This window comes from Vombatus ursinus, unplaced genomic scaffold (genome assembly GCF_900497805.2).
Source record: "Vombatus ursinus unplaced genomic scaffold, bare-nosed wombat genome assembly UNPS02014804.1, whole genome shotgun sequence".
Lineage (NCBI taxonomy): Eukaryota > Metazoa > Chordata > Mammalia > Diprotodontia > Vombatidae > Vombatus > Vombatus ursinus.
In genome coordinates, this window is record NW_020954582.1 from 1096910 (window position 1) to 1124010 (window position 27101).

General features: G+C 45.8%; 1 protein-coding gene across 1 annotated transcript in view; it reads left to right on the forward strand.

Annotated features, from left to right (window-relative positions):
- PIGK (phosphatidylinositol glycan anchor biosynthesis class K) overlaps positions 1-27101 on the forward strand; it is a 90433-nt gene that overhangs the window by 21199 nt on the left and 42133 nt on the right. The window contains exons 7-12 of the mRNA XM_027874032.1: positions 4952-5087; positions 14380-14491; positions 16203-16299; positions 17844-17961; positions 18096-18206; positions 21187-21359. Coding sequence (XP_027729833.1) covers positions 4952-5087; positions 14380-14491; positions 16203-16299; positions 17844-17961; positions 18096-18206; positions 21187-21359 — 747 coding nt within the window. The remainder of the gene's footprint in view (positions 1-4951; positions 5088-14379; positions 14492-16202; positions 16300-17843; positions 17962-18095; positions 18207-21186; positions 21360-27101) is intronic.

The following is a 27101-nucleotide window of genomic DNA, read 5'->3' on the forward strand; positions in this document are numbered from 1 at the left end:
CAATGCCAAAAAATTATATTATGTTCAATGTACTATTATTTATCTTTGTAAACTTAATTTCTCGGCAGGCCTCCTAATCTCCAAATGCCTGAACAGTCTGTGTACCTTTTTTTTAAAAAAAAAATAATAATTAAATAATTTATTTTTAGTTTTTAACTTTCACTTCTGTAAGATTTTGAGTTCCAAATTTTCTTCCCTTCCCCTCTCCCACCCCAAGATGGTGTGCAGTCTGATATAGGCTCTACACATGCATTCCTATTAAACATATTTTCACATTAGTCATGTTGTAAAGAAGAATTAGAAAGCGTGGGATAAGTGACGAGAAAGAAGAAACAAAAAACAACAAAAAAAGAAAGCAGATAGCACGTTTGGATCTGCATTGAGCCTCCAGAGTTCATTCTTTGGATGTGGATGGCATTTTCCATTACGAGTCTTTTGGAGTTGTCTTAGATCCTTGCATTGCTGAGAAGAGCTAGGTCTATCAACGTTAGTCATCACATAGTGTGGCTGTTACTCCTGGCTCTGCTCACTTCACTCAGCATCAGTCCATACAAGGCTTTCCAGGTTTTTCTGAAGTCCACCTGCTCATCATTTCTTATGGAACAATGATTTTCCATTATGTTCATATACCACAGTTTGTTCAGCCATTCCCCAGTTGATGGGTGTCCCCTCATTTCCAGTTCTTTGCCACCACAGAAGGCGCTGCTATAAATGTTTTTGTGCATGTGGGTCCTTTTCCCATTTGTATGATCTCTTTGGGATACAGCCCTCGAAGGGCTATTGCTGGTCCCAGGGCTTGTGCGTCTTTTTCAATGGTGGTCTGTAGCTTAGTTGGTTAGCTTGGTGTTGAGGCCAAGAATATGGGCTGATCTGAGATTTTGCATGAGTAGAGTAAGCTTTTGGCAGTGTTGTGGTCTCTTACCCCATTCACTCGGCTTGTACCCTGCCGATCTCTGTCGTTTGGAGAGTGCGATCATGTGAAAATGTGATGGAGCCAGCGTTTAGATCTTGTTTTGCATGTGCATTGTGTGTATTTCTGTCAGAATCTAAAGCCTTCTTGAAATGTACTTCAGTGTTTTCTTTATTGTATCTTACTGCATTATCTGGCCAGATGTGATGGTGGTGGTTTGATGGCGATAGTAGTGAGTAAAGTATGCTACAGATAACGTCAGCACTGTGGCTTGGAGACGTCATTTAGGACATCGTAGAAAGTCATTGCTCGAAATGGAACAAAGGCCCTTTCTATGGTGCCGTCGGTGTTGAGACGCCGTCCAGTACCAAGATGGAAGCATCTGTCAGAAACGACCAAGCTGGCCCCTTTATGTTTTAATGTCAGGGTCAGTTTAATTGCTCCAATATAAGCAGCTTCATTATATAAGAGGGAAGATATGTTTTTCATTATGGAAGGATAGCTTTTTATTCCTTTCTTAGTATGAGTCATAAGCAGCTGAAGAGATGATCTTTGAATTTGGCAGCTCTTCTTTCAAAATAGAAATCTCGCCAGTTTTCATAATGTTTCAGTTTTGAACTTTAACGTATCTTGAACATATGCAGCAGAACATTTGCTACTTGAAGCTAATCACATATGCTTCATTAGTTTATTCTGTGTTTGGGCAGCCCGGTTTTATGCTTGAATGACTGAACAGTTGCTCTATTTCAAGCCCAGTGGTATTTATCATGTATTAGTGAAGAGAATTACTCTTGACTTTGATTTAGCTGAATTTTTGAAATTTTGTTCCTTAATTTTGTTCTCTGTGCCCTCTAGAACCTTCCTTCTCTTGACGTCTCAGCCCTCTTACTCTTGTGCTGTTTTCAAGGCATTGCATCCCTGGACACCCTCTCCAGTCTCGGATACACCTTCTTTCCATGCTCCCCAGGACATAATTTCAGAGGGAGGGATGTTAATGGGCATGTGCCCTTCTGAAGTACCCCCCAACATTAGCCACCCAGCCTGTTTGACTTTGGAGCACCTCTCATTGTTAGGAAATTCTGCGATCTCAAATCTAAATTTGCATCAGTAACTTCTCCCCTTTGGGACAAGTCCTGCCCACTGGCCAGTCGCAAGAGGCCTTTGCCCTTTTCTGTGTGATGGTGGTCAGGGTCATAGAAGGCGGCCATTCTGCTCCCCTAGGGTCTTCCCTCCTGTAGGTGGAATATCCCCTGTTCCTTCTGTATCCACAGTATATGAACAGGAAGCCTTTTACCCTGGTGGTGGCTCTCTTCTGTGTATTCTTTAGCTCACTTGGGCCAGTAGTACCTGGATTAGTGAATTGTCTGAATTGTAAACAGAATCAGTTTGGTGCATAGGAGGCTTGAGGGAAGGGGGTGTTTTATGCAACCAGCAACAAACAGTAGCACAATCGTTATCTCATACTTGCCATCATTTCGGTACATTGAGAGATAGTCAAGATGTGGTCTGTGGATGGATATTACTTGTGAAACCCTGCTTGTTCCTTATGGGCAGTCACTGAGAGCACCTTCAGTTCAGGGAGAGACACTCACTAGGATTTTGTGGAAGTGGGTGAGGAAGCACAGAGGTAGTTGTTGACGATCTCTTGATCACCTTTTTTTTTTTGTATGAATAAGATCTGACATGTTTTCCATGCCTTTGGCATCTTCCCTTCCTTCAGCTACTCTGTATGTTGACCAGTCCCTCAGCACCCTCAGAATGAGGTTGCTGCCAGTATGGGTCTCCTCTCAATGCACACACTTGCTGGCATCTTTCTGTTTTTCCCATATTCAGCCTTTTTTTTTTTTTTTACAATTCTTTTTTTAAGTTTTGAGTTACAAATTCTTTCCCTCCTTCCATACCTTCCCCCACCCATTCAGAATATGACATTGATGCATAGCATGTGTCCACATTAGCCATATTGCAAAAAAAAAAAAAGAAAGAAAAATAAAGAAAGTGAAAAAAGTCTGCGTCAGTCTACACTCAGAATCCATCTGTTCTCTCTCTGGAGGTGGAGAGCATTTTTCATTATGAATCCTTTGGCATTGTCTTAGATCATCTTCTTGATCAGAGTAGCTAAATTTTTCACAGTTGATCATTGTACAATATTGCTGTAACTGTGTACAATGTTCTCCTGGTTCTGTTCACTTTACTTTACATCAGTTCACCTAAGTCTTCCCAGGTTTTTCTGAAGCTGTACTGCTTGTCATTTCTTATAGCACAGTAATATTCCATCACAATTCTATATCACAACTTGTTTAGTCATTCCCCAAGTGATGGGCATCCCCTCAATTTCCAGTTCTTTGCCACCACACACAGAGCTGCTATAAATATTTTTATACATTTTTTTTTGGCTTTTCCTTTGCTCTTTTTTGGATCTCCTTGAGGTATAGCCATTGGTGGCATGGCTGGGTCATGCCTTTTAATAGCCCTTTGGGCATCATTCCAAATTGCTCCCCAGAATGGATGGCCCAGTTCACGTCTCCACCAGCCATCTGAGAAGCTTTTCTTTTTTCTTTGTAGTCCTTCCATTTCAACCTTGATGCCCTTGGGGTGCCCTGCGCTTTGTATTCTTCATCAGCATTGAGTGATAACTTGCTGAGTTTTCTTTAACCTGGCTTTCCTCTCCATTGCTTTTCTCTGCTTCCTGAGACGGAATTGGCCGTAGTCACCCACCATCTTTCTTCTTAGCATTTTATAGATGAGCTTATGTTCCACTTGGGGACTTTGGTGGCTTAATTGAATCTTTGCCTTCTGGCCTCTTTGGTCTCTGAATTATGGCCTCAGTTTACTTTGGCTAAACCTCTGAACAAAATAATCATAGTTGGTATCCACTCTGCTTTTGTTGAAATTCATGGTCCACTTAAGAAAAAAATTTGAAATATTGTTTCCTCTATAAATTTTCAGAGTTTCTCCCTTCTTTGTGAATTCTCCCTCAACCCCACTTTCCTATGCTCCACTCTAATGAATGTCTTATCTATTTTTTGTATGATTATCAACATTTTCTGTGTATTTTATGCTTTCCCTGGACAGTAAACTCTATCAAGGCAGGCAGTTTAGCTTGCCCCGTTGGCAGTGAAGTCTGAGCGCATGTTTGTGGAATGAACTGAACTGAAGAGCAGTGGTATTCCAGGCTGAAATCGGTGACTTTTTCTCAAACCAAGAGTTCACAGAATGAAAGATTCCTATGGAAGTCTTCAAATTCTAGGACTGGAAATACAGTTAAATTATAAAAAATATTTTAAAAAATGATATGATCCTATGTAACTTAAATGGTATTTTTTCATGAATCTACTCCATTGTAATGATTGGTATATAGGTCTTAGTTTATAGTATACATTGTACTTTGCAGTTTTACTCTCCTGCTTTGTAAAATCCCTATGATTGAACAGAACAGTTAGAAAGCAATTTCTAAGTAAGTTGTATTTTTGTGGTAATTTTCGTGATAAAGTTAGACATGTACCTATAGTAAATTAAATTGAAAACTTTTCATAAGGGAAGCTAGACACTTTCATCCTAGTGGCTTTTCCTGTATTAAATGTAGAACTTTGTCTAATTGTCTAGTTGAGAAAAACAATTAACATATAAAGAAACTAATTTCTTGGGGCAACTGGGTGGCGCATTGGATAGAGCACCGGGCATGGAGTCAGGAGAACCTGAGTTCAAATCCTGCCTCAGACCAGACACTTGACAGCTGTGTGACCCTGGGCAGGTCACTTAACTCCAATTGCCTCGCCAAAAAAAGAGAAACTAACTTTTTGTCCTCATCAGTAACTGTGGAGACCTTATTTCTTTCTTTCCTTTTCTTTTTTTTTTTTTAACCCATACAATGTAAGCACATTAAAAATCATGGAAATGACCTTGAACATGTATTCTAATTTCTTGAGCGACTCTTAATTCGTACAGTAATAAATTTAGTTGTTCTTCCTCACTGATAAAGCTGACTTTTGCATCCTTTTTCCCTGGTAGGACGTGAGTTAGGATTCTTTTTGTTTCTTCCAGCCACATTGTCCTGATGCTTGCTGATGACATGGCGTGTAACCCCAGAAATCCTAAGCCAGCGACCGTGTTCAGTCACAAAAACATGGAACTGAATGTTTATGGAGATGACGTGGAGGTCGATTACAGAAGCTATGAGGTAAGTGGTTTAATTTAGAAGCATGTTTTTACGTTTTATGATGCCGTTAGTGAACCCGAGACTTCCGTTGTTTTTCGTGCATTCTTAGTTCTTAGTTCCCCCACCTGGATTGGACTGATGTCATTCTCCCTGCTATTTCCCCGCCGCACCTAGAGGACCTTTGTTGTCTTCTTTGTTTCAGGGCTGGGGCACAAGTGCAGTGGGTCGAAATTTATTATCCTGTTAGCTCAAAGTCATTTTCTGTGCACACTCAATGAACTTCTAATGAAAGTAATCAATTCAGATGTTGGAACCAAATACATTTTCCTTCTCCTGGGTTTTAAGGACTCTGGGTATCAGCTCCACCCTTTAAAGAAATAGATGCCAGGAGGCAGCTAGATGGTGCCACGGATAGAGCACCGGCCTCAGAGTCAGGAGAATCTGAGTTCAAATCTGCCCGCAAACACTCACTAGCTGTGTGACCCTGGCCAAGTCACTTAACCCCTATTGCCTAAAAAAACCAAAACCAAAAAAATAGACACCAGTCAGCTAGTACTTCTCTAATATTCTGTTATCCTAAGCAGTCTTCATGTGTCTGTCTTTGTATTCTGGAATGATTCATTCTTGCTATTTACTCAAAAGCATTGGTTATCGCACCGAATAAGGGAAGACACAGGGAAGGCTCACAGAGCACAGGACGTGGGATTTTGGAGCTGCTGAGGTCCAGATCCAGGTCTCGGACACACGGAGTCCAGATGCAGCCTCCGGTTACCATTAGGATTCATGGCACAAAATCAAGTGCATCAAGGATCTGTGACTTTCTCTGCACGAGTGTGCCGTTTAGCCATGCACATCACGCATCCTCATGCTAGACAGATGGCCAGAATGAGGTTTGGATGCGTCCTCCGAGGTCTTCTGGTCCCCCGCACAGGCCTCTCAGTGACTGCTCCCTCTGCCTTTGTCTGTGGCACGTTTCAGATGTTCTTCCTCACGTTGACCTGAAATCTGCCTCCCTCCAGTCACCAGCTTGTCTGCCTGGGTCTGCCCCCCGGGGTTTGCTCTCCCAGCCCCCGCCATCAGTCAGCCTCCAGATCTAGCCGTCCTCGATCTCATCATGACCGGAAGTGTTCCGTCTCCTCAGTCCGTAATTTGGAAATTCTTCTCTTTTGGCCTTGTCCCCTTGTACTTCTACTTCTAACTGTGCCTCACGCCCCCTCCGCCCGTTCTCTGTCCTTACTGCAGCCTGCAGGCGTCCCGCAGCCCCTCTGCTTTCCCAGGCCGTCCCCTTGCTCTGACCTTGCTATTCGACCTTCAAAATGCGGACCCTTTGGTTAGCCAGTTCAGCTTGAGGACCCCTGGGCCCCCGAATGCCTTGCCCTGTCATCTTGCTGTAGCTCATCCCCCCACCTGCCCCTGCTCAGCTACTGCTGAACATGGCTAGAGAAGGTCCAACTGTGTTGAATGGGTCCACTCCAGAGTTAGGTTAGCCGGTTTTGGCTGGGCCTTCCACGGTCTTGTTTCTTGAACCCTTCATGGGCAGGTGCCCATTTATCTGGCCCTCTTCATCTTCCTAGTTCACTATTTCAGTGCCCTCAGCATCCTCCCTCCTGCCCTTCACCTTTGCTTTGGTATTACAGGACCAAATGTTCCTTCCCCTGGACATTCATGCTTTTGAACCTCTCTCCCCAGGTCCCTCTTCTCCCTGTTGGCTCCTCCTTCAGGGCCCTCCATCAGACATGCCCAGCAGAGATTCTAAGATCCACGTCTGACCAACTCCCATGGCCTCCGGGATCATTCAAACCCTTTTACCTGCCTTTCCACATTTCCTGCCCCCCATAACCCAGCTGAGCCAGCCTTGTGTTCCCCAGATGCAGTATAGTATGCCATCCTCCCTCGTGGGGCTTCGCTCTGGCTGTCCTCTGTGCCAGGAATGCATAGCTCTGTGGAACATTGCCTCTCCTGGACACTCTGGCCCAACCTGGCCTCTCGGGGCTCACGTCTGCCTGCCCGCCTGCTGGGTCTCAGCCTTTTCTGCAGGTCGATCACCATCCATGTCTTGCCCTTTTCTGTGGCTGTTCCCCAGGGTGCTGTCCTGGGCCCACCTCCCTTTCACCATTATTCCTGCAGATCCAGCGACCACGTCTTTAGTGAAGCGTCCCCGTCTGGCCTGGTTCACACGTCTCCAACTGGCCGTGGTCCATCCCCAGTGGGTGTGCTGTAGGATCTCCAGCCAGGTGCTTCACAAAGGCAGGCTGTGGCTCTTCCTTCCCCACCTGCCCCTGCTCTCCTCCCTTCCTCGTTTCTTGTCCCTTTGGCTAGTGACTTGGAGGGCTCCATAGGTGGCAGTAAGCCCACCTTGCTCTTGGCTCCTTCCGCATCCCCCCTCTTCTCTCTAGTCCAGGCGCTCACCATATCCAGCCTGGGGCCTTGCGAGAGTCTGATTGATCCCCTACCACAGGTTTCCAGTTGCTCCTTCGAATAGCTGCCGGATTGTTGTGACTGCATGACTCCCATCTTCGTGATGTTTCAGGGCGCCTCGTGGCCTTTTGGGCAAATAGAAGGCCCTCTGTTGACATCTAAAGACCATGGCCGTTGGGCCCCATCCTGACTTTCTAGGCCCGAGCTCCTTATTTCCCTCATCTCCTCTGTCCTCCAGCCAAGCAGGCTTCCTTGCTGTTCCTTGTAGATGACCTTCCACATCACCCCCTCTCAGGCTCTGCAGAAACTGCCCCCCAGGCCTGGAATGCCTCCCCTACTCCCTGCTTTGGAGCCCCTGGCTCCCTGCCAGGCGCAGCTCAAGCGCGGTCTCCTTCAGTGGGCCTTTCCCCATCCACCCAGTTGTCCATTTTCCCTGACTTCCCTGGCCACTTTGTGTTTCTTTCCCATGGATTGTATGTTGCCTCCCTCCCAGTGGCATATAAGGTCCTTGAAGGCCGGGACCCCATCTCTGTTTGTGTTTATTGGCCTGATGCCTATCACAGCACTCGTTACACCTCACACTCTTAATAAAGGCTGATTGATTGATTGATCGTCCATTCTCCTTCATCCACCCCTTCCCACTCAGATGGCCACTGCCCTCGGTCAGTTCCACCCTGCTCTATTCCAATCAGTAATAGTCAATTTGATATTTTGCAGAAATCATATAGGGAGAATTAGATGAGATAGGTCCTCCAACCTAGTAGGCCGCAGACTTTAACCTGACGTTCACCACCTGCTCACCCGTTAGGAAGCTCATTTGTGCAGCCACAAGAACGCTGACAGAGATCTCCCTCCTGTTCTGCTCACATTCCATGTCTAACTCCGGCGTGGGTGGGGTGCCTTGATTCTTTGGAAAGCCCTCCAACTTACTTTTGTACTGCTGGAGCACCTTGTCTTGTCACCCATGAGCAGGTAGCCACCTTGTGACCACTTGGTCACTGGGGATGACCCTTCCTTGCCCATCTTGTGACTGCTTCATCAGTAGGGATGTCCTGTGCGTCGCCCAGCCTGTGACCTCCCTGTTAATATGTCACTTTTGGCCCTCAGGAGCAAGGTCTGTCACCCAGTGAGATTCTGTATCTTAGCACACCTCTTTTGCACATTTGGGTATCACACCCTAGAAGGTCCGGGGTCCAGGGGCATCTCAGATCATGAGGAAGGTCTGAGGTCCACTCCATTACAGGGGCCATGGACCCTTTAATCAAGTGCTCTTGGCTCAGAACTCTGCCTCAGTGGTTTTTTTGGCACCTTGGACAGTTCTGGGCCCCGCATCTCATTCATCCTCCGCACAGTAGGCAAACATTCTTCCTACAGCACAGTTCTGATGGTGTCTGTCTTTTGTTTAAGACTCTCTGTTGCCTTCCTGGTTCTTGGCTCCAGGACAAGAGGCAGACTTCTCGGCTTGCGTGCCTCTTACCTCTGTCTCACGCCCGTCACCTTTCCTGCCTATGTTCCCACCATGCTGGCCCGCTTCCTCTCAGCCAGATGGGCTCGTCCCTTTCCCCACTTTGTGTGTAAATCTTGACCGTAGGCCTTGTCAAAGATACGACAGCCCGGCCTGATTCCTTGGTTTGTCAGTTGTAGGGTTCTCCCCACGGTGACATGTAGGCTGCTCGGTCTCCCACTTTTTCTTGATCTCCTAACCCTGTAACAAAAAGGAAATGTGCTTAATTGGGTAGGATCCGTGCTTGAAGAAGCCACCCGGCTTTCTGTAATCATTCCTTTTCTTTCTGTTGGCCGATCAGTGGATCAGTGAAGAGGGGCAGATTGACCACACGCTTGGGCCAGTGTTAAACAGTCTCTTCTAGAATTCTCTGAGAGGTCAAGGCCCGACTTGCCAGCCTCTGGTTTGCAGATTCTAGTCTCCTCCCAGTTTGGAAAGTCAGGACAGCCACACTTGGCCCCCTCCAGGCCGGGCACCGTTCCCCCTTCATTGCCTGAGGACCGCATGAGGAGCTCAGCACAGTGCCTGGCACAGAGACTTTCTAAATGCTTATTCCATTCCATTCCACCAACTTCCCATGATGTTTCTCTTTGTACTGAGCTAGCCAGGTCTTTGGGCAGCAGATGCCAACAAGACTTCTTGGAGTCTTCTGAGGACCAGTCACCTCCATGCAGTCATGAGGCCATGAAGAGAAAATCGTTTTTTTGTTTTTTGTTTTTTGTTTTTTTTTGCCTTTTAGCAAACTGAATTTATTTGGCAAGTAGAGAGCTATAGTATCCAAAGGCAATACTAGTTTGGAATATAAGATCATCCTAAAAAATCTTTTTTTTTTCCTATTTATGTCTTTATGCTCTTTTTTTTTTTACAGGAAGATTTGTTTATTTTTTGTTTTCAACATTTACTTCCACAAGATTTTGAGTTCCAAATTTTCACCCCATCTCTCCCCTCCCTTCACCCCAAGATGGCATGTATTCTGAATACCCCTTCCCCTAGTCTGCCTTCCCTTCTATCTCTCTTCCCTTTCTCTTATTCCCCCTCCCCTTCAATTTTCCTGTAGGGCAGGATGGATTTCTGTACCCCATTTCCTGTATTTCTTATTTCCCAGTTGCATGTGAAAACATTTTTTTTTAAACATGTGTTTTTAAAACTTTGGGTTCCAAATTGTTTGCCTTCCTCCCTTCCCATCCACCCTCATTGAAAAGGCGAGCAACTCAATATAGATTATACATGTGCAGTTATGCACAACACTTCCATAGTAGACATGCTGTGAAAAACTAACTCTATTTCCCTTAATCCTATCCCGCCCCCCCATTTATTCTATTCTTTCTTTTGACCCTGTCCCTCCTCAAAAGTATTTGCTTCTGATTACTGCCTTTCCCAATCTGCCCTCCTTTCTATCATTCCTCTACTCTCTTGTCCCCTTCCCCCCTATTTTCCTGTAGGGTAAGACAGATTTCCACACCCAATTGAGTGTGTATGTTATTCCCTCCTTAAGTCAAATCCTATGAGAATAAGATTCACTCATTCCCTCTCACCTTCCCCCATTTCCCCTCCACTGTAAGAGCCTTTTCTTTTCTGTTTTGTTTTTTTTTGTGGGATAATTTACCCCATTCTACCTCTCCCTTTCTCCTTCTCCTAGTATATTCCTCTCTCACCCCTTAATTTTATTCTCCAGATATGACTCCTTCATTTTCAACTCACCCTGTGCCCTCTATCTATCTATCTATCTATCTATATCTATATATATGTACATATAATTTTTCCCCTCCAACTACCCTAATACTGACAAAGGTCTCATGAGTTACAAATATTGTCTTTCCATGCAGGAATGTAAACAGTTCAACCTTAATAAGTCTCTTATGATTTCTCTTTCCTGTTTACCTCTTCATGTTCCACTCGAGTCTTGTATTTGAAAATCAGATTTTCTATTCAACTCTGGTCTTTTCATCAAGAATGCTGGAAAGTCCTCTATTTCACCGAATGACCATTTTTTCCCCTGCAGGATTATACTCGGTTTTGCTGGGTAGGTGATTCTTGGTTGTAATCCTATCTCCTTTGCTCTCTGGAATATTATATTCCATGCCCTGTGGTCCCTTAATGTAGAAGCAGCTAAATCTTGTGTTATCCTGATTGTATTTCCACAATACTTGAATTGTTTCTTTCTGGCTGCTTGTAATATTTTCCCCTTGCTCCAGAGGCCTTGTGATGGAAAATGCTATCCACACTCAAACAAAGAACTGTGGAAGCCGAATTGTTATTTTTTTTTCTCTTCTGTTGAGTTTTGTTTCCTCTTTCTGATGGTTTCTCCTATTGGTTTTAATATCTACTTACAACATCACTAATGTCAAAATACGTTTAATATGAATGTAAATGTATAGCCTATATCAGATTGTGCACTGTCTTGGGGAGGGTGGTGGGGTGGAAGGGGGAGAAAAATTTTAAACTCAAAAGCATATGGAAGTGATTATTGATAAATCAAAATAAATTAATAAAAAATTTAAAAAAAATATATTTTCTCCTTTACCTGGGAACTCTGGAATTTGGCTACAATATTCCTAGGAGTTTTCCTTTGGGGATCTCTTTCAGGAGATTGGTGGATTCTTTCAATTTCTATTTTGCCTTCTGGTTCTAAAATATCAGGACAGTTTTCCTTGATAATTTCTTGAAAGATGATATCTAGGCTCTTTTTTTGGTCATGGCTTTCAGATAGTTCAATAATTTTTAAATTCTCTCTCCTGGATCTATTTTCCAGGTCAGCTGTTTTTCCAATGAGATATTTTACATTGTTTTCTAGTTTTTCATTCTTTTGGATTTATTTTACGGTGTCTTGATTTCTCATAAAGTCACTAACTTCCAATTGCTCTATTCTAATTTTTAAGGAAGTATTTTCTTCAGTAATCTTTTGGACTTCCTTTTCCATTTGGCCAATTTTGCTTTTTAGGGCATTCTTCTCCTCATTGGCTTTTTGGATCTCTTTTGCCATTTGGGTTAAGTTATTTTTTAAGGTGTTATTTTCTTCAGTATTTTTTTGGGTCTCCTTTAGCAAGCTGTTGACTTGTTTTTCATGATTTTCTTGCATCACTCTCAGTTTTTCCTCTACTTCTCTTACTTGCTTCTAAAAATCCCTTTTGAGCACTTCCAAGGCCTGAGACTGATTCATATTCTTCTTGGAGGCTTTGGATGTAGGAGCTTTGACTTTGTTGTCTTCTTCTGGTTGTATGTTTTGATCTTCTTTGTCACCAAAGTAAGATAATATAGTCTAACTCTTTTTGCGCTGCTTACTCATGATCCCGGCCAATTACTTGAGTTTTAAACTCTTTGTTAAGGTAAAAGTCTGCTTCCAATGTGGAGAATGTACTTTCCCAAGCTTTGGGGGTTTGTACAGCTGTTTTCAGAGGTACTTCTAGGGACCTGAAAAGTGTCAGTTCTTCCAAGGTGGTATGATAAGGGGCTAGGTGTTTTCTCTCCATCACCACAACAAGCTCCACTGCACCAGCGCACCTCCTCGCCCCAGGACAGCCCCTCAGAACTGTGACCCAGATCTAAGCACTGGTAAAGCAAGAGATTCCTGTCTCAGCACTGGGAAAGAGATCCCTGCAGTGCCCCTCTGATCAGCCACTCGATTCCCCCTCAGTCTGTGGGCCTGAAGCTCAGGAAACAGCTGCAGCCCTGGGCCGTGCTTGAGACTTATGACTGAGACCTAGCTCCTCTCTCACTGCAGTCACAGACTTTTCCCACTGACCTTCTAAGTTGTCTTTGACGTTCAGGGGTTGAGAAATCTGGAAATCACCACAGCTGCCCGCGATTCAGCCCACTGAGACCTGCTCCAGGGTCGCTGTGTCCTGCGCGCCCACGCCGAGCTGTGCTCCTCTCCCTGCCTGGCGCAATATACCTTTCCAGTCAACCATCCAGGCTGTCTTTGGCTGGAAATTTGTTTCACTCTCTCTTTTTGTGGGTTCTGCTGCTTTGTTTAGAGCCATTTTTTTTAGGTATTTGGAGGGCTTTGGGAGAGAGCTCAAGACAGTCACTGCTTTCCCTCTGCCATCTTGGCTCCGCCCCCTGAGAAACGTGTTTGTTTTCACAGAGAATGTTTATTTGTTAGTAAGTGTCTGGTGAGCCATCCTTAGGATGGAAATATCTGGAGCTGTGTACCGCATGGGCTTAATGACAGCATTTCCCTTTGATGGCCCCAGGAGTGGTCAGCAGGAGCGTCCAGACCAGGGCCTTCTCCTACTTCCTTTGGTCAGTCTTGGCTGGGGTTCTGGGTAGACCTGTAGCAGTGAGGCGGGCTCCAGGGTTGACAGCGAAGTAGCTGCCGTGCCACCTTGGGCAACCTGCTGGTCCTTTCTGGCTTTGACTTTGTGGCCTGTGAGGTTCAGACTCCCTCCTAAAGCAGTTTCAAGGCATTCCCAAGGCTGCGTTTTCCCCGTACGTGCTTCAGCTGAAAGAGCATTTGTTATGTGATGATGGTCCCTTTTTTGAGACCTAAGCCCTGAGTCAGTGACCCCTGCAGGAAGGCCTCTGGAGACAAGAGCCTCTTCCCCTAGGAAAGGCAGGGCCCAGAGTCCCAGGGTCTGAGTGCCATCTTCACGTGGTCCCATGGGGCAGCTTCCCACCTCGTCCTTAGTGGGGTTTGTATAGTGTGGGACTTGGTGATTGGGCATCTGGTGTTGTGGAGGGGCAGATCAGTGCATGGAGAGGCCAAAGAGAGACCCATCTCATTTTATGTGGCCCTTCATTGGCATGAGTGACTGGCAGTGGATTAAGGACACTCTAAGAGCCACCCCCGTGCGCCGACATTGGGGATTCTGGGTAGCTCCACCACAAGGAAAGCATCGGGAGGATTTGAGCTTTGGGACAGGGGCATTTCTTGGTGAATCCCTACAAGGCAGTTGTAGGCATTTTTTTTTTTTGTGAGGCAGTTGGCGTTAAGTGACTTGCCCAGAGTCCTACAGCTAGTGACTGTTATGTGTCTGAGGCCGGATTTGAACTCAGGTCCTCCTGACTCCAAGGCCGGTGCTCTGTCCACTGTGCCACTTAGCTGCCCCTGTTGTAGGCATTTCTTAAAGCACCCACTGCATCTTTTACGTGATTTAAATATTAGATTGACTTGATGCATTTCTTCATGGTGACCTAGAGCACGTTTAGGGTTAGGGTTAATAATTTTACAATTTTTATAAAGTATCTGGTGATGCAGGCATTTAAATGGCTCTATCTTAAGTGACTGCAGGAAAGGAGAAGTCTTTGTAAACTAAGTTTTGTCATTACTAATATTATAAATTGTAAATGTTGTCATATTCTAAAACAGTAATGTAGAAAAGCAGGAGGGAGAGAAAAATCATTCGACGGATTGTCTGGAGCCAGAAATGGACTGAGAAATATTTTTTTCAGGTGACTGTGGAGAATTTTTTGCGTGTGTTAACGGGAAGAGTCCCACCTAGCGCTCCTCGATCCAAACGTCTTCTTTCTGATGATAGAAGCAATGTTCTGATATACATGACGGGTAAGTCAAGGATTTCGAGTGGGTTTGACTTGATTTCCCTGAATGTCTTTGAACTTTTAGTGCAAGAATCTTATCAGAAGAGAAAATTGCTTAAAGTAAAAACTAGGTACATTTTGAATAACAATTTGCTGTCATATAATTGCACATGAGAATGAATTTATGTGTGCATAATTATGTGAATGTCCCTAAGCTGAGATGGCGTCCTTTGCCATTTTTTATTTTTATTTTTATTTTTCATAATATTGCCTGGGAGCGGTGAACCCATCTCTCAGGACATGAAGCAGAACTTCCCTGATGTTTTCCACTTTGACTCAGCCAAGTAGTGGCCGAGCTACTGAACTGAGCTAGCCCGTCTCCTGGGTATATTCTCGTCCAGTCATTCGGTATTACGTTCAGTATAACTCGTTATCCAGAATTTAGAACTTATAGGAAGCAAATAAGGGAATGAATGATTTTGACATGTTCTTCAAGGACTTTTCAGGCCAGAGTATGGCTTGGGTTAGCACAGTGCAATCTGCTAGCCTCCTACGTTTTCTTGGTCAACCTTGTGTTACCACTTCAGTGGGTGGGACAGGTGGTCATTTCTGAGAGTTATGCCTTGAAGGAGGAGATGATGCCCACATGGTGGGAATGAACACCCTTGATCCTACACAGTTGGAGACTGATGGCTAGAGATAAACCAGAGAGGGACATGTTTGCAGTGAAAACAAGACTTCCCCTTTAGCTCCCAGGAACCTTGGCCTGGTGGTGGCTTGTAGTGCCCAGTACACTGTCCATGGTTGGCTGGATTGGCCTAGATGGTGGTCTCTATTGGGAGGGTAGAATGGCAGCCTCATAGAACCAGAAGGAACCTCAGAGGCCATGGGGCTCTAGCCACCCCTGGCCACAGTCTCTTCTGTAACGTTGTGGACAAGTGGCAGTCAGCCTTTGCATCAGTGCCAGGGAGCCAGGAAGCCCACGTCCTCTTGACGTGTCCGCTTTTGGACAGACCTGATTGCTGGTGGCTGCCTGCACACCAGCCAAGTCTTACGTCTTCCTCACTGCTCTGGCTTTGCCATTGGAAACCAGCCTGGCTCGTTCAGGCTTTCTTTTATGTGAGGAGGCTGCAGAGGATGGTCATGCCCTTCCTGCCCCCCTCCCTGCCACCTCATCTTTAGGTCTGGGTCCTACGATGCTGTCTCCAGGCCTCTCGGTCTGCTGGGGATAGTCTTTTAGACATCATTGTTGAGATGATGTTTGTAACGCTCCCAGTGCCTAATGCCTGGCACATAGTAGATGCTGGAGAAACAATCCTTCCCTCTCCTCCTCCTAGACATGCATCTTTCCTAAAACATGGCTGTCTCTTGATCTGTTAGGGGTGTCCTGCCCTGCCCATGGACAGTCACGTCTGATTTTGGGATGGAGCTCAGTGAGAGAAGAGGGTTTGCCATACTTTTTTTTTTCTTGTTTGGCAAATTTTCTTTAGATTGAGCACTGTTGGTGGGAAGAAAGCTCCAGGATTTGGGGAATCTGAAATTCAGAATTTACTCATCCATCTTGTTTCCCTTCTCAATGAAAATTTGAAAATCCAGTTCACCTCTCGCAGAGTTAATTATTTTAGGGGGTAAAAATGACATCTGAAAGCCCGTCTTGGCTGTGAATTCCCTGTGTGTACACACACACACACACACACACGTCCACCCAGTAATTTACTGTTTTCTTTTCCCACAAGGCCATGGTGGGAACGGCTTCTTGAAATTCCAGGACTCTGAAGAAATCACCAATGTTGAACTTGCTGATGCATTTGAACAGATGTGGCAGAAGAGACGGTAAGAAATCACTTATTTTCCTAAGATGAATTGGGCAGAATGTCCTAGGAACACAGAGTGGGAGGGTCCTTGGAGGTCTGGTCAATGAAGAGGGAGGGGGCTTGCCCCAGGTCAGTGACAGAGAGGCTGAGCCCCACTGAGAGCTTGTGCCCTCTGTCTTCAGTTAGGTCCGTGTCCTTTTGGGATATGGGAAAGAGTTTTTAATTAAATTCAGTCACCACGTGTTAAGTGCTTACTCTCTTCAGGGAGCTCTGAGGAATGCTGGGTGAATGAAGCTGCCCTGTTCCTCCTGGAGGTTAGCATCTTGGCCTGGGGGAGAGACAAGACATTTCAGTAATAAGAAGAGTACAAATTAGAAATAGTCTAAAGGGCAGATCCTTGAGGGCTCTGAGAAGCTCCAGGAGGGGAGTTGAGGGTACGAGTTAGACCTTCAAGAAAGGGAAACATTTTAATACATGGAGGTGAGTGGAGGGAGGCATCTACTCTAGTCACGAGAGCTGTGGGGAGAGGGAAGGAGCTGGGAGATGGTGAGTGATGGTTTGGTGGAATGGCGGCTGTGGTCAGGGGAGGAGGGCTGACCGATAGGGACTCAGACCCTGGGCAACCTTCAGTAGCAGCTACGTGTGCCCAACTTGGTAAGGCTGTAGGGAGTCACTGTGGGTGATTGAGAGAGGGTTTCTGTGGCCAGAGAGCCTAGGACACATAGAGAGGCAGGGTGATTGATTAGATAAGAGCACTTTAAAGTTTATAAAGCAAATTTACACTTAACAAATACTGTCTCATTTTTATCTTCACAACCACCCTGGGAGGTAGGTGCTGTTATGATCCCCATTTTACAGATGAGGATACTGAGGCAGGCCAAGGGGCAATGACTTGCTTGTGAAATACTTTACAACCTTAAAAGTGCAAAGTAAATGTTAAATGTTTGGTGATGGTGATGGTGGTGGTAGTGCAGAATTATCAGGAGCAGGCAGGAGAAGATGGAGGGTGTACATCAGAGGGCCCCTCCCCAACCTCCTCCCTTCAAGGAGGGCACTCAGGGAATTCTCCTCATTATTTCCCTTCTGGTTGCTCTCTTGGACTTGATCATCACCAGAAACTCATCTTTCTGCAAGATGACATCGACTCGGACGCTTGCCTACCTCAAAATATGTTCTCTCCCACTTTCCCGCCTCTCACACTGTCTCCCCATTGGGGCTGGGAACTCATTGAGGACAGGGACTGTCCGTTGCCTTTCTTTGTATCCCTGGCCTAGGGCCAGCACACAGTAGGTGCTTAATCAGTGTTGATTGACTCAGGACTCTTGGCAGGAAAGGGAAAGTTGCTGGGGAGGTGACACTTTGATTAGCTAGTGTTCCATAGGGTGGGGTAGGACCTTAGGACTTGGGATTGAATTGAGCCCTTTTCCAGATCTCCCTTAGAACGAATGCTGTTGAAGGGCATTGGAATTTTTAGGCCATTAATTGGATGGACTTCTGCATCCTGCGTGCTAAGAGAAGTGGTCTGATGCCTCCCTCGTCACCGAGCCCCTTCTTGTCTTTCAGCTACCACGAGATGCTGTTTATTATCGATACTTGTCAAGGGGCATCCATGTATGAGCGCTTCTATTCCCCCAACGTCATGGCGCTCGCCAGTAGCCAAGTAGGAGAAGACTCCCTTTCAGTGAGTACCTGTTCCCATCGTGGTGATCCAGTGTCTCTGGCTGGCTTTGTGCTGCTGCCTCTGCTTCCATCACCGCCACCACCATCCAGTCAGTAGGCAGATGCTCATGTTTCTCTTTCTTTCCTTTGTGACAGCATCAGCCCGACCTTGCCATTGGAGTCCACCTGATGGATAGATACACATTTTATGTCTTGGAATTTTTAGAAGAAATTCATCCGGCAAGCCAAGCCAACATGAACGATCTCGTAAGTATGTCCTCGTACGATTTGTGATAGAGACGCCAGGTGAGGGTGTAGGTATCACAAGTCCATTGATGGTCTGCCAGGGATTTTGCTAAGTTTTAACATGGTTCTGACTTTTAGCACTCTAAATACCGAATCATTGTCCTGTGTGTTGGAGGCCTATGCTGAGGCCGTTTCTGACCTGAACCTTCTGTTGGCCATATCTTTTCAGGTATATTTTATGGGAGGTGGGCACAGTTTAGCAAAGGGGGGAATCGAATCTGACAGAGTAGGACTATTTGGCATTGCCACTTAAACCTGGGAAAACCTCTGTTTTTAAAAAATTTATATATATTTTTTTCTAGAATAAAATTTGGCTATCTTATTGTTACAGTACCTACAGGACCAAATATAGCCCTCTTCTTCCCCCTTAGAAAAAAAAAGAGAGAGAGTTCAGCACCAGTAGCCGGCCTGGTTCCATGCCCATAGTTCCCCACTTCAGCAGAGAGCAGGTGGAGGCGCCTTCTCCGTCTGGGCTTTTACGGCGTCAGTTACTGTTGTTGCTGTCGTATGTGCTGGTTCTGATTGCTTCTCTTGGCTTCAGTTCATCCATGTCTTTCCAGGCTTCTCTGAAGACCTCATTCCTTATAGCACAGTAATATTCGACTGCATTCATGTACCAAAATACTTCAGTGCCCACGTGAAGTTGAAGATTCATCTTATGATAATCAGGCTTAAAGGAAAACTCTGCCGGTGGTGATACTTCCTGAAGGTTAAGCCTTTGCTCCCTTTACAATGCTGTCGTGTTAATGGGGGCACGGGCAGGCGGGAATGGTGCTCTCTGTGCCTTCTGCGCCATGTCTGTGTCAGGGTGCACCATCTCAGACTTCTGAATGCTGGGCATCCCTTGTGGCTCTCCCAGAGATTTCAGCTGAAGATGTGTCTGTCCAGAAATTTTTGTGGAAGGCTCTGCCTTGGCTTGTGGCCGGCAGGCTGCAGCCAGTGTTGTCCTTTGTGTTGAATTACCAGGCCGTGCCTGAAGCCTGTGCAGTGCTTCCGCCTGCGGAGGTCACGGCAGCCGTCGGAAGCTTTGCTCAGACATCGCCACTTTTCCCTTGGAAGTCCTCTGACACACTTGGTTTAGATGGCCCTTCTAGAGTGTGAGCTCTTTGTGCAGGTGTCCCTCTTCCTGCGCGCCCAGGCGCCTCCCCTCTAGTATGTCTGCCCTGCGCCTGGTACCATGCTGTCCTGAGGCGTTTGTATCATTTCACTCACTTCAGGGGCCTAGAAGAGCTGCACCATCTGGCTGATTCCACAGGCTCTAGGCCACATTTCATGGCAGTGCCATCGGTATCTTTCATTGCTGCCATGTTGGTTTGTTCTTTGGATATGGGGGAAAAAAAGATGTATTCTTGCTTATTCCAGCCTTTGTGAGCAGATTCCTGGATGAATCAGGAGGTTGGCTTGGAGGCCCACAAAGGCTTTACTGAGGTCCCTTGATTCCAGTTCCCTGCATGATCTCCTTCTAGCCTGGGCAAGGAAGATGAGTTTGTAGGTGGCCGAGAAACGCCTCTGTGGAGAAGCCCTGATGGTCTTCGGGCAGGGGAGTGATGTGGTGTTTGTCACACGCGCATCAGGAGGACGTGGAGAGCCTTGATGGAATCAGTGTAGGCGAGTGAGAAGGTCCTCATTGCATCCAGTCAGACCTCATCCAGTCTTGGCTGGAAGGCCTCCCACTTCCTCCCACTCGATTAGAAAGTTTGTCCTGGAGCAAGCCTGACCTCTCCTGGCTGTCCCCTCTGCCTGTCAGCCCCCTTCCACCACCCAGGTCTTCTACTTTACTGGCTGACCATGCCCACTTAGCTCTTCCTTTAACCAGTGCCCTGCAGGTCTTTCTCCATTCTCAGTGTCTTGCCTTGCCCGCTGTTACCAGGATGCTTCTGGACTGTGGTGTCCGGAGCGGATCCAGCTCTGCCTCCTTTCCTCCGGATGCTGCTCTCTCTGTCCTTCCATCTCTCTTCATGCAGCCTGAGCTTGCTTGGTGTTCTTCCCTGTCACGTTGTGGACCCCCAACCCCTCAGGTCTTTTGTTAGCACCATCACTGCCAGGCCACACTTCCCTCATCTCGGCCTTGGGAACATGCCCACTTAGCTCTTCCTTTAGCCAGTGCCCTGCAGGCCTTTCTCCATTCTCTACCTTTCCTGTCAGGCCCTAGAGCCCCACTGATGGCTTTGGAACAGAAGGGACTCACAGTGAAGACCCATCTCACAGTAGCATAGAGAAGGACTTCTTCAGTAGGGTCACTTAGGCCCAGAGTCACTGAACAGGGCCCTGGCTGATACTCTTGACAGTAGAGGAGTGACCTTGGAGATTGGGAGATTGCCTTGGGGCCTTTCCCCTCCTGAATCTGACAGGCTGGAGGTCAGTCCAGTTAACCCTGCACCTTAGTGAGGAATGTGAAAGGGTCTTTGAGGATGACATTGAAGATAGGCCTACACTACGTGGTCCTGGCTTGTCCTTCAGCTCGATGGGCTGTTCTCCTGGGGTACAGGGAGAGCTTTGCCTGTGAGGGCGTTGGGCTGAGCCCTGTTTTCCCTGGGATACTTCCACAAAATGGCTGTTTCTGTGGATGAAGATCAGGTTCATTGATATGGCTGTGGACTGCATTTTTGTGGGAAAAGAATCAGCTTGGTTTGGGCCGTACCTGGTTTGAGGGCGGAGTGTGACAGACGTCCCGGCAGAGATGGCCTGATGCTGGAGAGACGTGAATTGATGCTCAGAGCCATGAGAGTGAGTCAGTGCGCCAGGGGAGGAGAGAGGACTCTTGGGACGGACGCTGCAAGTGGGAGATGGCACAGAGTAAGTGGCCTCCATGCCAGCTTGGGTCCTTGAATTGCTCATGTGGTTTGTGGAAAGAAACACCTAGAAAGGCCCTTGGTAGGCTCTGGAAATGCAGTGGTTGCAAGTGATTGTGATGATACTTAGTGTTGCTGTTATCTTACAGTTTCAGGTGTGTCCCAAAAGTTTGTGTGTTTCGACTCCTGGACATCGGACAGATCTTTTTCAGAGAAATCCTCAAAATGTGTTAATAACGGATTTCTTTGGAAGCGTGAGGAAGGTGGAGCTCACCACAGAGACGGTTTCTCTGAAACCTGATTTAAGCTCAATGGGATACAGGTATTTATATCTTACCTTGTTTTTGAATAATGCATTTTTCTGGTAGCCTCGAAGAGACAACAGTTTATATGTCAGAAGAAAGCACGTAGCTTCACTTGCGTGTCCATTCAGCAGCTGCTTCTTACCTGCCTGCCACATCCAAGGTTGGGAGGCCGTTGGGGAGCTGTAGCGGCTGGGGACATTGGGAAAGGCTTCGTGTGATGGGTGAAGGTGGGGCTTACCTCTGAGCTTTGAAGGAAATAAGGGATTCTGAGAGATGGAGGTGGGGGTGACTCCAGTCCAGGCACAAGGGACAACCGGTGCAAAGACATGTCATGAGGTAGAAATGACGGATCTGGCAACTGCTCAGTTAGGAGGAACCAAGGAGAGGAAGGAGTCAGAGAGGACACCACATTTGAGAGCCTGGGCAGGCCAGAAGGTGGCGGTGCCCTTGACGGAAATAGGCAAGTTCCGAAGAGGGGTGGCTTTGGGAAAAGGCAGTGAGCGAGTTTGAGGTGTCTGTGGGGCAGACAGTTGGAAGCATCTGATGGCACTCTGCGGTGGGTGGGGCTGCGTGTGTAGATCTGGGAGGAGGAAGATAGTTAAATTCACAGGCGCTTGGGAGTGTGTAGAGAGAGAAGAGAAGGACCTGCACAGAGCTCCGGGGTACACCCAGTTAGGAAGTGAGAGGCGCATGACAGGCTGGCAAAGGAGACTGAGAACGAGCAGTCGGGCCGGTGCCAGGGGTCATGTGTGTCATGTAGAGTTTGTGGAAGGGAAGTGAGTGTGAGACAAGGCAGGAGGGGCATCTGGAGTGCAGAGGGTGGAGGGCCAGGCTAAGACGAGGGTGGCGGTCAGCAGCATCCGAGGCAACGGTGTGGGCCACGAGGCTGAGGGTGGGAAAAGGCGTTTGGATCTGGCAGTTAAGGCCCCAGTGGTAACGATGGAGTGGGTAGCTTCAGGTGAGTGACAAGATGAGGAGGTTTATTTTCCAGGCCACCAGTTCCTCTGAATTTAATTTTTCCTTTGTTGCTATGGTATCTTAAAAGCAAAGTGATTATGTAGGAGTTCAAAGCAGCCAATGTACTAAAAGCATTGTTGATTGTAACGTGACTCCATACATTTCACCATTAAGCTGTGTTCTGTGTGTGTGATGTCGTCTCTTAATTGGAATCTTTACCCAGGGAAAGTTGTAGATTGCACGTTGAAGATGTCTCTCACAAAATAGTTCATGACTTTGATGAAAATCTCATCTCGTTGGTGTTCCTTTGCAGTGATCCAAAGCAAAAGAAACAGCACAGACCGTTCTTCGTGGATTTGAGGTTGATACTGTCCCTTATTTCCTGCTGTACATTTTGAACATTAAGTTCAAACATAATGTCAGGTTTTGGCTTCTTTGTTCCCTGTAGTTCCGTGTTGTAAGAAGTAGAGTTTGTGTGGCCAGTAGGAACTCTGCTTATAACGCTTGCCTTGTGTAGAGAATTTCCAGTCAGCTTTTTTAGAACTACTAAGATACGTATTGATTGTAGCCAAGAGTGCAGGACCACCTTAGCTAATTTAAACAGCTGGAATTTGTAGTCAGTGTCCATGTTACCAGAACCATTTTAAAATTCCCATTGACTAATAAAAATTGGGAGATGTAGGCTGCTTGTTTCTAGTTGCTACTTGGAGGCTTTCTGAGTCGTTCCCTGAGCGTTTGCCCATCCTGCTCTGCCCCTCCGCTGGTCCAGGTCTGCCTCTGAATCCTTCTTCAGATCTTCACAATGGTGGCCGTGGGTTGGTGCCTTTTAATCTGTGCTTTTGCAGGAGACCCAGAGGAGCGCATGGGATTTGGATGAGCCAAGCGACATTTTAGCTTGAAAGTTGGTGTTGAAGATACATATGCAGTACATGCAAACCAAAATTAAGGTTATTCATAATGTTTTGTTGACTTCAGGTAGGAACCACATGCCTCCACGCCAGGTGTCAGTATTGTTGAGTCATTGCGCCCTCTAGTGTTCTAAAGTGAAATGTCTTTACAATGCTGTTTTACTGGTCACCACGTTTCTCGTTTTCACATGGTTACTTGCAGAATTATTATTGTTTTTATTTATGTGCCCCCATGAATGGCATCCCTAAATTGCATTTTAAGGCATACATACCTCTTAGGTTCTCAGGAGGTACCAGAGAATAGTCTGATGGACCTAATATCATGGAACAGTTTTGTGTCCTGATTATTATTACTGATGCCATCTAGGCATTCTTGGGAATTCACTGATTTTTAATGAAAGGAAATTGTGTATTAGGACCAGGCCTCCTGGAAATGAGGTCAGACCCCCAAATACCACAGGACTCTGAGTCTTTATTGGTTCATTGCACACGGTGGAGGATGGATCAACCTCTGGCCACTGATGGAGTCTGACAGCTGCACTTACCCTGCCCTGACTTTATCCAGTGCTCCTTTGTCAATTTAAAGGTCTTTGTGAATTCATGATCTATTGTTATTTTTCAGTCATGTCGGACTCTCCGTGACCCCATTTAGGGTTTTCTTGGCAAAGCTACTGGAGTGGTTTGCCATTTCCCTCTCCAGCTCATTTTACTGATGAGGCAAACAGGATGAAGTGACTTGCCTAGGGTCACACAGCTACTAAGAGTCTGAAGCTGGATTTGAATTCAGGTCCTCCTGATTCCAGGCCCCACCTTCTATCCACTGCACCGTCTAGCTGCCCTAGGTCCAGGATCAAATACACAGTGCTCCGTTTGGCAGGCAAAGCCCTTCATAACCCAGCCTTTTTACGCCTCACTCTGGGACAGGTCCTTGCTGATCCAGTGACTTCAGCCCTCTGGCTGTCCTGTGAACAAAAGGCTCCATCTCTCAGCCCTGGGCATTCTGTGTCTATCCTCCACGCCTGAAACAGTCGCCCTCCTCCACTGTGACCACTGACCTCCCTGGCTTCCTTCAAGTCCCCACCAACATCCCACCTTCCCCAAGAAGGAAAGTCTTGCCCAGCCCTTCTTAATCTGTTGTCTTCGCTCTGTGGATTATTTCCTGTTTACCTTGTTTGTATGTATTTGTTTGCTTGTTGTCTCCCCCCCTCCCCATGTTAGATTGGGAGCTGCTGGAGGGCAGGGACTGTTTTTTACCTCTTTTTGCATCCTCAATACTTAGCCCAGTGCCAGGCACCTGAGTGCTTAATAAATGCTTATTGACTGAATGTTTGTAAACATTTACTAAGCTTGAGATGAGGGGTAGGCAGAGTAATATTTAATTTAAGAATTATTGATTTGTCTTCTAAGTTCACAGTTAAAAAACGATTCAAGTTCCTAAAAACTGTTGGAATTGGCTTTCTTCTTTTTTAGCGTTGTGCTCTTTAATGTGTAATGATGGAGGAAGGAGACCCCACATGTTCTTCTGGTGATTGTCACCCATCGGCCTCTTCCTGGTTGAGTTGCTGACAGTCATAGAAACTGGAGGTAGCCGCCATCTTCTGGTCTGGGATTACCTTAAAATCAGACAGGAGCACAATGAGACAGAGATCTTGTTCTAACTGCTTCTGTTCAAATTGAACGTTTTTTTTTTTCCAAAAAAGGGATTTTTATCAGTATTTTTTTAATCACCTAGATTTCTCTTATATCCCTCTCCTCCTCTCCTGGAGAGCCATCCATTACAACAAATAACTTTTTTAAAAAGAAAAAGAGGAAGGAGAGAAAAAAAGTATTCCACATACCTGATTTTCAAAACAATTGACATTACCTGCCATGTTCCACACGTTTCTGTTGAGCAATGGACATTCATGAAGACGAATGTTACTCAGAGATAGAGTTCCTAGAAAATATTCTAGATAAAACACTAGGAGGTTCAGACTAGTGAAGGAGGTGCTCCAGGGCAAGTCATGCCATAGTCAGGTGACAGGTTTCTTGTGGTTGGTTGTTTTGATCTTGCTGTAGAATAATAGGCTCTTTGTTTGGGAATGTGAAGGATTCTTGCTCAGTCCCTTCAAGGACCCCTTCATGGGATGTTGGAGAGGCACCACGAGATTAGAGAAGTCACCCTGATTTTCAAAAAAGGGACTAGAACAGTTTGCTAACTATAGGCCCATGGGTTTTCTTTCACTTCTTGGCAAAACTCTGGGATGGGTTATTAAAGAGATGTTTGGCACAAATCTATTAAGGGAAAAGGTGATTCCAGAGAGGCAGCATGGTGGCTTCTCTGAGAAGAGGTCATGCCAGACTAACCTCATTTTCTTTTTTGACAGGATTACTGCTGTGCTTAGAGTTACCTGGCTTGCAGCAGAACTCTCGGTTGGCTCTTGTGTTACTCCTTGGGAGACAGTGGAGAGGTGTGGGCTAGACAATAGTATAATTCGATGCATTTTCATGTTTTCTGGCAGTCTGAATGCATTCCAACTTCTGGCTGGTACATCGAGTACAGTGCCATTGCTAATCACTTTGTAGTACCATGTTAACATCTGGTATAACAACATTTACTCTTCTGCAAAAAGGACTTTGCATTCATGAAAGAGAACTTAAATTCACTTTGTCTTCAGAATGTTGTTATCTCTCAGGGCTTTCTGATGCTCCTTAATGCCACTGGAGTACTGTCTAGTGGGTAAATTACCGTGTGGTACCACAGCATCTTGAAAGAGTGAACTTCTTTAATTGGATGGCAGCTGAGGAGAGATTCTGGCTTTGAATTTGAACTTTGTTAGGCCAGAAGTTGGAATGAGTTCAGACTGCTAGCAAACATGAAAATGGTGGTGCTCCATTCAGGCCATCATCTTTGAGCAGGCCCTGGAGACATCTGGAAAGGCCCTCTTAAAGAGGCCAGAAGATGGCAGCAGTGTTAAACATCTGGACAGCTGGAGCAGTTCCTTTTGAAAAAAGGCCAGAGCTTGAGGTGTTGGCTGGAGGCCGAATAGAAGATGTGTTTCCGAATATTCTTGACCAGAGAAAAAGATCCTTGGTCCTGTGTGTTGTTTGTGATTTTAAAAAATGTGGAAAGTGTTTTGTTCTGTCCCGATATGTGTCTGCTTTAGGAAAGCCCAGTATACTAGATTTTGATCAACAACATAGATCATTTTTAAGGGGAAGAGCAAGGAGGGGGAGAGAAGGATGATCATTTACATTTTTCATTTGAGGAGAGAATTCCTTTCAAGGGTCATCTTCCTGTTTGATTAAATCTTACTTCTCTGACGAGATAGAAAAGCCTCAAGGACCGAAGATATTCTCCCCAACACTAAGATATTGGAAATAACTGCCAACCAAAGGTTAATCAGAAATGAAGGCATATATTTCTGAAATTAGAATTTGTCAATGAGTAAAATAGGTTTGGGTTTACAAAACTGTGGTGGGTGGAGCAAAGAATGCCTCCCAAAACCTCCGTTTAATGAGGGCTCGCTCCCAGGTGGGCCATCTCTTCATTTCCCACCAGCTGAACTCCTTTAGACAGGACTCAACAAGTCCCAGCCTCCCTTCCTCTTCCCTCCCAGCTTCCTTGAGAGCATGGACTGTCTTTCTTTTTCATGGTCATATTCCAGCACTCAGCAGAGCTCTTGGCATATAGTAGGTGCATAATAAATGTTTACTGGCCTAAAGCAAAGGCTAATGTTATAATAATAACATAATGTTTAGTACGAGTGTATTCCTGTATAGGATTAATGGTTCAATCAACTATGTGATTTTAGTCATCAATAGAAATCTCTTATCACAATTTAGAACCTACCTCTTCTGCTGAAGTCAAAGTAGACCTATGGCTAAGGTTCTTATTTTCTGCTATTTGTCAAT